Below are 11,584 nucleotides of genomic sequence, written 5' to 3'. Positions count from 1 at the left end.
CCATACACACTAAAACGACTCAACCTGGGAAGTCCCACATATGTTTGAGAGTCATACCTCTTCTTTCCTTTGCCTCCTAAATTCCAAAGGAGATGTTCCTGACAAATCACTTAGCAGACAGAGGCACCCTAAGTCATCTCCAGGTTCACCACTGCAACTTGCTTTAGCACTTCTAAATCGGCAAGATCTCCAATTTCTGTGTTGCCTAGGGGCTGAAAAAGCAAGGATTAGAAGCAGCTTTAAGAGAAACAGATTTTGCCATCCGAACAGGAGTAGATAAAATGGGAGATGATGTCTGAAATCCTGTCCCAAATGAATAATAATAAAAAAAAAATAAAATCTGAAAGGAGACTGAAGAGATAGATTACCTAAATCCATCATCTTGTCCCAAAACAGCAGAATTATGCCATTTGTGTTTGCTTTCCAGTGGTGGAGATTCCCAAAACTTTCAAAGCAACCTACTATAGTCCATAGATTACATCAAAGGCAGTGAATAACACATGAGAAAAGTAAGCCTCTTCAGTTAAAATTTGCTACACATTGGAACAAACCTCTCCTGGAAAGTTGATGGGGTCCACAAATCAATAAAGATTAAAAGTTTTGCCTCTTTCTTCAGTGTGTTTGTTCTTTTTCACAGATAACATAGAACCTGGGCATTTTTTCACCTCAAAAATTTGCACCAGGAAATTTTAATCCTTATCATAAAAAAAAAATCATTTTAGAAAACACGATACAATCCACTGGACAGAACAATCATCTCTCAATTGTATTCTGCATAAGATCATAAATTAACCTAGAATATGATAAAAGGGGAAAGTAGATTGTCTCCTAATACTTTAAAAAAAAAAAAGGTGTAATTTAAGACATTAATTTAGCTTTCTGCTGCATGAATTTAATTCTTTTTAATCTCGGAGACCGTATCCTAACAGACAGGTATTGTGTAGATGTTTCTTATTCTAGAAAAGAAACCACATAATAATTGTAGTATTTCAGAAAGGTAATGAGTAATACATCCTTGGTATTTTAATGTTTAACTACAGGAAACTGCATGAGGTGTTACCTTTATGCAAGACACTTGATATCCTTGGATAACTGTTCAATAATTAGCATTTAGACCCAGTATCAATACTAAGAAGGAAACAAAATTCTAAGTGAAAAAAGAGACAGATCACAATTACAGATCATAAAAGGGAGTAGGTGTGGCTTGGCTACCTGCAAAGGATCACACATTTCAGTTTTCTAAGGACTTCAGCTTGGGAAAACTGTAGATTGTCAGAGAGAGAGATGGCTAAAGCAGACATATATTCTTTTTATAGAATAGACATCTATTTCTATATTCTTTAGAAAGAGTTTGACTTCAGTAGAAGCAAACTCATCTACACAACTCCAAATTTTCAGAGGAAGTCATATGCCAAAAAAAAAAAAAAAAGCAAGAAGCTAAAATTTTGCTAAGATGTTGGGGATTGCTGAGTTTTTAATAGCTCTAGTAGTAGGTCTCCTGATTTTGCAGTTCCTAAAGCTGCAATGGATGCGTACCCAGCTTCCTCCAGGACCAGTTCCCCTCCCCATCATCGGAAATTTGTGGCTGCTGGACTTCAAACTTCGTCGAGAAACCCTCACTAAGGTATTTATTTATCTCTATGGTTGAAAATCAGTCTGAATCTATTTTAACTTAAATTGTACATTGCATAGGAACAGTCTAAACTTGAAATTATTTTTTTTAAAACCTCGAGCTAGATTATCAGCCAATTTCAAAGAATCCAAGGACCCTGCATTATTAAAAATATTTCTGAGTAATAAACACCATAATTGCTTTCCTCCTTGTTATTTTCTTTCTCTTTTGGATACAGTAACATTCATGCATAACATTATCACAAGCACTGTCAACAGCATGATATTCCATTGACAGTTTCATTCTCTATTTCTGTGTTGATATCTAAGCCCTATAAACCACCTCTAGTAGAACTCCCTTTGCCTGACACCAAAGTCACTGGAACATCTCCAGGCCATGAGTGGTCTGATCTCCGTGAGAAGACCAAACATATACTCTAAACTGACTTTTCTTATTTGTACAGCAAAAAGATTTACTGTCTGCAGTAAACAGATTGCAGATTTGCTAAAACAAAGCAGGAAAATTTGATTGCTGTTATGTTCACAGCACAATTCCTTTATAAACCAATTAAAACTATATTTTAAAAACTAAGGAACTTGCTTCAAAGTATTTTAAGGAAAAATGCAAACATGATCTGAGGAAAGACAATAGAGAAAAATAAGAAAAATCACACGGAAGCTATAGGAAAGAATGCAAAAACATTTCTTTGCTTTCTTCAGAAGTCAGAGAATACAATAATTTTGGTTCATTAATAAAATAAACAGAAAAGCTCTGGGATTTTGACTGTATTCATTTGTTCTTTGATTCTGAGCTGACAGAGAAGACCTCTGTTTCTCTTTCTGTGAAGCTTTCAGAGGTGGTCTTCTGAGACATGTCCTTAGTATCTATTACATAAAGTACTATTATCTTTTGTTCCCAAAGCACATTGCAATAGAAGGCTAAATTTTTCTGAAACCTGTAATTCAATTTGATGTCGGCAAATGGGTTTAGTTACAACTACAAAAAACTCTTAAAATTAGTATTTAAGTGTATGCATTCTCTGGTTTATATTTATTAATTTACTCTTATTAACTCTTCAGTTAAGCAACATCTATGGAAATATCTACACATTGTGGATGGGACAGACACCTATGGTTGTACTAAATGGATACAAAGCAGTAAAAGATGGCATCGTCACCCATTCAGAGGAAGTTTCTGGAAGACCTCTCACTCCATTCTACAGGGATATGATGGGTGAGAAAGGTACAAGATGTTACACAATACTGAAATATGAACAAGGTGTAAAGGAGAAAGACGCTTTCCTATCTATACACACATACCTGAGTTACTGCTATACAAGTACATAACTGGGCTTACATAGCAAAAAGGTTCCGTGCAGAGCTAGCATATTAAGAAATGGAAAAAAACAAAAAAATTTTCCTCTTATAAAGGATACTACTGGGTTTTTTTCTTCCCAATAGATTCAAAGGAATATTTGCCTAGAGGAGTTGCCCTTCAGTCATATCACTTCTAAAACAGAAGACTGTTCATGTAGAAGACATCTATAGACAAAGCTGTTCTGTCCTTACCAAAACTCACTACCGCTCAGTTTCCAGTGTCACATTTATAAGCAGCTATATAGCCAGGAATCGTAAAAACCTAAGTTAGAGACCAAAAGGCACTATCTGAAATCATGATATCTTCTTTGTTAGTGAAATACAACCTAATCTAAATCAAATTTTGCCTCCTGCAGCAAAAGGATTTCCTTCCCAGCAATGAAATAAATGTTTCTGTGTTCTTCAGGTATTTTTCTGACAAGTGGGCACACCTGGAAGCAACAGAGGCGCTTTGGCATGACAATTATACGAAGCCTAGCACTCAGCAAGAACAATTTGGAGCATCAAATTCAAACAGAGGCCTGTCACCTTGTGGACGTCTTTGCAAACACAAAAGGTAAATTCACTAGAAGAATAACACTTAGAGCTTTTTTTCTGAGATATAGTAGATTAGGGGAGTAAAAGCTTCACAATACATTTTGACAAGTAATATAGATATTTTTCATATTAGTGGTACTTCTACTGGCTTCTTAATTGCATTCTTCACAAAAATGTTTTGTCTGCACAGCAGGCAATATAAAATTGTTTTTTGAACTAAGGATAGTAAAAAAAATGTTTATTATCAACACAGTCTTGGGGACAGCTGGTAACAATTCTTACATTCAAGGAGTATAGAAAAACCCTATGTTCTTCTCCATAAAGTACACAATTTGTGACCTGCTGCAAGTCATTCTAGGACAGCGGGCCTTTAGGATTTGGCAGAGAAAGAACCCCAACAAGGAATGTATCATTCAGTTATCCAACAAAACGTCTTTTTAAGGTTTGGATGAAATAGAAACCAGTAGAATTTTAGCAAGATGCCAAAATAAAGCAATTAAATATAAATATTCTGAACAGCCAAATCCCTCACCCACATCATGTTCCATACTGATGTAAAAACAGAGAGAAGTTGCCCAAGGTCTCCCTCCAAGTCTCCTTGCACTAGACACAGCAAATTGGCCCATCTCTCTGAGAGCAACATATTCACAGATCTTTAAAATGTAAGAGATGAACAAACCATTGACTCTGAGTCCCTGTACAGCCCAAATCTTTACCTTGCATGCAATCCTTCCTCAATTTTAAACTCAATAATTGTATTTACTCTTTCCACGAAGGACTACAAGTATTGGACTGAAGTCAGAGATGCATAATCCACCATTTTCCAGAGTAGTATAATTCAAAGGTTGTCCTTGCCATTGAAATGTGTACTTAATTTAATTTTTTCTGGATTCAACCTTTTTTAATGGGAGCTGTTTTCCATGCCATTATGCGAGTTTTTCCTTTTCAGTCTGTGGGGGAAAAAAACCAAATATAGTTGAATTGTTAAGCTGTGCTTGAAAACCAAAAGGAGACAAGTCATTTCAACATGACTAAGAAATTAAAACTTTACAATGCTTTTTTTCTGTTTTTTTTGGGGGGGATTGCTTGTTTTGTTTTTTAGTTGCCAAACTTAAATATCTGCCTCCAGATCTGAAGGCATATGTTCTAATTAATTGCTTGTGTTTTCACACAACCCAGACCACAAGTCAAAGAGGGGAAAAGAGACCTAATGTTTGTCTTCTCAAAACCAATAATCACTGTATTTTACAAGAGTAAAAAGCAGATTGAAAATAAAGATTCCTGCACTTACAAGCCATACAGTTAATTTGTATTAAACTAGAGTTTACTTGTGTGAAATTTATCTAAAAGTAGTCTGACCTACTATTATTTTTACCATTAAAAAAAAGAAAATCTTCCTCTTCCTCATTTTTCTCACTGCAGTCTATTCAGAAATATTCATGGTACCTCCTATATTCACAGGCAAACCTGTCGACCCCCACACTTTCATTGTCCACGCTATTGCAAATATAATTTGTGCTGTTGTTTTTGGTCATCGCTTCTCCAGTGAGGATGAATCTTTCAGCAAGCTTATTAAAGCTGTTTATTTTGTGATCTACTTTCAAGCAACTGTCTGGGGCAGGGTAAGAATCTAATTTTCTTGTTCATATTCCTTAAGGTGCATTTGCATTTCACAAGTCAAAACAAACAAATTAAAAGTCAGTGACGATTATTCCCAAACATTTCCATACCATTATTCTGCGAACCATTGTGCAGTAATAAATTAATACATACCTTGTATGTGTGATTACTGCTTTGTATATCTTCTTTATGTCAGTAAAACATGTGTCCTAAAATTTAAATTCTAGATCATCACTGGTTTTCACAGGTTTCCAAAATATATAATGTATTTCAAATGAGTAATCATTTGCAGAGAACTGTGTATGTAAGATTCTTAAATCTTAAAATGAAAGCAACTTTTAAAATGTAATTTTCATTTAGTCTTTGAAATACAAAAGTGCAGTTAATAAGAACTAAACCTTCAAACTCCTATTCTTTTGAGAAGATATCTTGCTTCTCATGTAATTCATATTATCACCAAGATCTGAGTTATTCTGAACCTCCATAAGATATAGGTGACAATTTCACCACATCAAGAATAATATTTTTAAGTTCTTGAAAGCCTAGCTATTGCTTATGTTGCGCAGATTTTGGCATACTGGCATTCTATAACACTATCAGGTTCTCCAACACTTTCATACAGAGATGCCTTAAAAAAAAAAAATCAGAGTAAAAATCAAGGTTGAGAAAATCTGTTTGTGAGCCGGATTCAGCCCTCAATTACTCTGATTCACCCATTTTCGGAAGCCCCTGTTGCATTATTAGGTATGCATCCAAAAAGTAAAATATAATCATTCTCCTGCTCTCCTGTGGCCTGATATCCACTATTTACACAGTGTTGACTTTTTGGTCAGTTGATGGGGATGGAGAACTCTGCACTGGCCAATAGCTTCCCAATCACAGGCCACAAAAAAACCAAAGGCTCTGCCAGTAGTCCTAGAGACTGAAGTCCATTCACAAAACATACACAATACAAATAAATGAAAATAATTATTTTTTCCCCTCAAATACACATGCCAGTTTCTCCTGGAGGAAAGCCTGCTAAACCCAAGAGGTCAAGTCAGCTTCTATACCTTTTCAGTCTTCAACCTATCTATTAAGGATAGAAAGTGTGGTTATTGAATATTGACACATGATCATAACAGTTTAGACTGCTGCATATTGCTAATAGCTCATTAACAAATACCAAGTTTTCCTCAATGCCAGTTGACTTAGCAACATAAAGGTTTCATAATCCCTCTTAGAAACATGGAATAATTTACATTGGAAGGGACCTCTGCATGTCAGCTAATCCAACTCCGTGCTCAAAACAGGCCTAATTAGATCAGGTTGTTTAAGGACTTGTCTGGTCAGGTCTTGAAGTCTCCAAGGATGGAGATTGCACACACTCTCCAGGAAACTTATTCCCAGTATTTAATCTCTGACTTGTGTCTATTGCTTCTCCTAATTAGGAGCCCCTGTGTTACAGTAACTTCACAGAGTTATCAGGAAATCAGAATTGGGTTCTCAATTTAAAAGAGCTCGTGTTTCTTCCTTTTTGTTTAAAATTACAGATGTATGATGCTTTCCCATGGCTTATGCACCATCTCCCAGGACCTCATCAGAAAGTGTTTGCATACAATGACTTCATGCACAATTTAGTTATGAAGGAGGTCCAGACTCATGAGAGAGAGAACGTAGGTGATCCACAGGATCTCATTGACTTCTACCTAGCTCAAATAACAAAAGTAAGTATCTGTTTATCACACTATCCCCTCTTTGGCCTCAATGTCTACTACAAATACTTGCTGTTCAAGTAACTGCTACAGAATTTTTACATGCATACTTTGTTTAGCACTGAAGATTTTTGTTTTGGTGGGCTGCTCACTGTTTTCATCAAACAATGACAATTTCTACGTGACTGATGAAATGTCTGAAATTATCCACTTCATAGTCTTCTTGTGAATGTACCCTACAGACCAAAGATGACCCTACTTCTACATTTAATAAAGACAATATGGTTCAGACTGTGGTTGATCTTTTGCTGGGAGGGACAGAAACAACGAGTTCCACCCTTCTCTGGGCACTGCTCTATATGGTACAATACCCAGAAATACAAGGTGAGCAAAAGCATTATCAGAGAGAACTGCATTCAACATTACATCATAATGAACACCATTGAAGTGTAAGTATTAGCTCAATCACTTACAATACATCAAAATAACCCTTAACAATGAACATGAATGGTTGTACATCAACAATTGAGATCTAGAAAATGAAAGCTTAATAAATGAAAGAAATGTGCTTTCCCCACCAGCTCACTAAGAAGCAACACTAGCAGAAATTAGTAGCCACTGTTTTATCTCAATAGAAGGGGATGGCAAAGACAGAATAACAAGCTAAAGACATTTCATATGCAATCTAGTCTCTTCCTAACCTTCAAAGTGGAAAAGCTTTAAAAAGATACCTGGTCTGATGTGTATTTATAAACATAACAGCAATTATACCTGTAATTTCAAATTTTAATCCTTTTTTTGAAATATAGAACTGTATTATCCTCATCACCAAGTGGGATGTGTCTTAAATGAGAGATCATCTTGTGCTTTGGGGGTATGCACTTCCTTGATCAACTGAAACCAACACAGCAGTCAAACCCCATGCCAATGCATTTCATAGCAACATAATTTCTTTTTTTGCCCAGTCCTGGATTGTACTCGTACAGAAATATGCTGGAAAAAAGGTGAAAATATTTTCATTTCTCTGCAGAAAAGGTTCAAAGAGAGATAGAGGCTGTTCTGGAACCCTCCCATCTCATCAGCTATGCAGACCGTAAAAAACTGCCATATACAAATGCTGTGATTCATGAGGCTTTGCGGTACAGCAATGTTACTTCTGTTGGGGTCCCTCGACAATGTGTGAGGAATACAACTTTGCTGGGTTTTCACATTAAAAAGGTACAGAGTATACCTCCATGTTTCTTAAAGCTCTGAGCTATTAACACTTAGCATTTATATGACATTAGCTTCTACAGTTCCTAACTCTGCATAGAGAGCATGTGGTAGCACGTCACAGACATGAAACAAAGCCGAGTGTTCTGAACCAGGGCTAGAGCCTACATTAGCAGATGCAAAAGGAAGCTTAGGAAAAGGCTTAGCAGCACAAGTAGCAAACAGACATCAGTAAAACTGAAGTCTTTCTTCCCACTAGCCAAATATGGAGGATGTCTGGGCATCGAAGCAGAACACGTGTTTTAAGGAATGATGAAGAAATGAGGTTTAATGATTGTCAAGCCAGCTAACTTTCACACATAAGGGAGCAGCCTGGAGCAACCTGTAGTCATCCCTGACAAACACACACAAAAACCACATGCTTAAGGTGATGGCAGCTCAGTACAGTGACAGATCTGACAGTCACGTTGGCGTGATATAAATGTCCCAAATATATTAAGCATAAAATTGATGTGATGGAATTGAAAGATCCAGTGAAGAGCACAAACAACAAAAAGGAAGGTGTTACGATTAGTCTGGCAAGTATATGTAAAACAATCCAAGCTCCACTCTAGCTTAGACATGAAGACACTTCAGTAGCCCTGACATAAGATAACTTACACAAAGACAAACATGTAACACGTTATGACAAACAGAAGATACAAGGGTTTGTCATGCCTGGATGTGCATAGAAGACCAAGTTGAATCCAAACACTGGGCTGCAGACACAGGGTGGCATATTATCTATTAGAGAGAAGGAAAGTCAAAAAAAAAAAAAAAAAGAATCGATCAAACATGGACAATATAACCGCTGCCTCTTCTTGCAGGGCACACTTGTATTGCCAAATCTGCACTCTGTTGTGTATGACTCTGAGCATTGGGCAACCCCTTGGAAGTTCAACCCAAATCATTTTCTTGATTCGGATGGCAACTTTGTGAACAAAGAGGCATTCTTACCTTTCTCAGCAGGTAATGCCCTGACATTTGAATATTCCTGTTCACTGTGTCTTGCAGCAAGACTAAAACCACCATTTCTAAGTTCTAAAATTTTAAAAACATACTTTTATAAAAATGTATTTGACACAGATTTAAAGTCAGGTGTTCTACTGTAAGAGCCACAAGTATTGTCTTGCATTTGATATTTTTTATACATTCAAACAGAGGATGAGTATGGCTAAGAGACATAATGCTATCTCCTTCATAAATGTATGGTTACTACTATAAGGGTATTTGAGCTTCTTAGTCCTCAACGTATTAAATCCTGATAACACCCTCAAATCAGAAAATCAATTTATTCTCACCTTACAAATGGGGAACCCAAAGACAAAAGTAATATGATTTGTCAAAATGTACAGAGAAAATCTGTGATAAAGCAGGAAACAAAATGTCAGTCCCCCAAATCCTACAGTAATAGTCTAGCAACAAGTTCTCTTTTATCTCCAGAAAACTAGCAAAATCCAGTCTTTTCAGTAGAATATTAGTCAACCAAAAAAAAATTCTAACTTTTCAAAAGCGTATTACAATGTACAACTTACTTAATTTACAATGCAAAATGCAGTGATACGAAGACATGGGAGAAAAAAAATTTTAAAAAAAGAGTGAAAAGCAGCACAAAACATACTTGGAGTTAACTCCTCTAGACTACCAGTTTCTCCAATAATCAGATTATGAAGAAAAGCAGCACAAAACAGGAAGCTGGTGTTATTTACTGAAAATTAAATATAAAATTTAAACAATAAAAACACTGGAAAACAGCTGAGGTTTTTTATGTTACTATGACAGATTATACTATTACACATTTGTTGTACATAAAAAGCAAGTAGTATACTATGTAACGTACAAAGCAGTCAGATTAAACACAGTAAATACAGATTTTTAAAACCATTTACCGAAATTGCCTGTAAATCCTAAAACTGTATTTGCAAACCAGGTACTTAACATCTTACCCCCTTTACTCATCAAATGTCCACTAGTTTAAATGAATCAACAACTAATTTAGGCTACCATTTCAACCCGGGCATAGGAAATTTTCTTTTCTAACTTGCTTTGGTTGTTTTCTGTTTATATAGTCTGAGTATTTATATATCCTGACTATATATCTCTTTTTTTTTTTAGTCTGGAATATATAGATATCCTGAAATACACTGTGAAAACAGTATGTCAAAATGAGTCACTGAGTCTATAAATCACTGCACATACCTACGTTTCATTCCCTTAGCTTACATATCTGCTCCTGGACAGTGGTAAAGAGAGGATACTGGGCTACAAGGACCCAATATAGCTGCCTTAATTTCTATAGAAGAAAGCCTGATTACATCCTTCTACTTAGCTGCAGAATTGAATCCCACAATGCTCCAGTCCTCCCTCCTCAACAACCAAAGACAAGACTCCGAAGTATATGAAGCCTTTTAAAATCTGGCCTTCTCTTAACCGAGATGCAATTCATGGTTCTCACAGAACAAGAAGCAAAAATGAAAAGGAAGACTCTCATACATGCTACAGTGAAAGGGAAAAACAAACAAACCAACCAACCCAAAAAAACCAAACACACACCAAACAAAAATCCCAAACAGTCGACATAATTAGAGGTATACAGTTTCTCAGCTAAATAAATGTTTCCCCCTACCTCCAAAGGCATCTTCTGTCCTTACAGAAGGAAATAGGAAATAATTATCTTACATTAACAGAATTTATGGAACTCTGTAGAATTTTGTTTGAAGTTCTTTTCCAGAACTTAGCTTTATACAACTAACTCTTTTCCCCTTCTTCTGCAGGGCACCGTGTCTGTTTGGGGGAACAGATGGCACGAGTTGAATTGTTCATCTTCTTTACCAACCTGCTTCGGGCATTCACATTCCAGCTCCCTGAAGGAGTAAAGGAAATAAATTTGGAGTACATTTTGGGTGCAATACTGCAGCCACATCCATATAAACTCTGTGCTATTCCTCACTAGTCTGCAACATACTATAATGTAGAGGTACTTCAGTCAATAATTGCAGATATTTTAAAAGCACGTATCACTATCTCAATTCTATTCAAATGTAGGTAGCTCAGTATAGCAAATATAGGATGTTTTTATTCAGGAGGTCTGACCTCATATAGTTGAGCTTTTTGAAATTAAAATAAGCGTACTTGTCGAAGCTCATGTAGTCACATCTTAGGCATATACAAATATGCATTAATGTTACCAAAAAAAAAAATGTATTTTCACACTCACAGCAGCAATAAATTAGATGTAGGGTTTTAGAGAAGTGATCTGTATCAAGCACAGTTTCTGCATATGTGCTCAAGTCAGGTACCACACTCTTAAAATGGCACAACTGCTCTGATGCAGCAAGGATGCCCAAATAGAAAATAATTTTCTTCAGTATGCTGTTACTCCTCTGTGTTCACAGAAGGTCTTTTCTTATATCCTCTTGCAGAAGATTACAGAGTATACGCACTTAGTGTTGACTCTTTTTCCTTTCACGCTCCCATAAAGCATTATATACTGT

The 11,584-nt window shown here is 36.1% G+C and overlaps 1 protein-coding gene across 1 annotated transcript; it reads left to right on the top strand.

The window, feature by feature from the left end:
* The first annotated feature begins 1,453 nt into the window (after positions 1-1,453).
* Positions 1,454-11,569, top strand: LOC142413072 (cytochrome P450 2J2-like). The gene is given in 10 exon segments (XM_075509117.1): positions 1,454-1,624; positions 2,692-2,854; positions 3,395-3,544; positions 4,948-5,147; positions 6,678-6,851; positions 7,082-7,223; positions 7,870-8,057; positions 8,918-9,059; positions 10,865-11,067; positions 11,513-11,569. Coding segments are annotated over 10 exon segments (1,590 nt in total).
* Positions 11,570-11,584: the final 15 nt, after the last annotated feature.

This window comes from Mycteria americana, chromosome 7 (genome assembly GCF_035582795.1).
Source record: "Mycteria americana isolate JAX WOST 10 ecotype Jacksonville Zoo and Gardens chromosome 7, USCA_MyAme_1.0, whole genome shotgun sequence".
Lineage (NCBI taxonomy): Eukaryota > Metazoa > Chordata > Aves > Ciconiiformes > Ciconiidae > Mycteria > Mycteria americana.
Note: the sequence above shows the minus strand (reverse complement) of the source record. Positions and strands in the feature narration are given on the sequence as shown.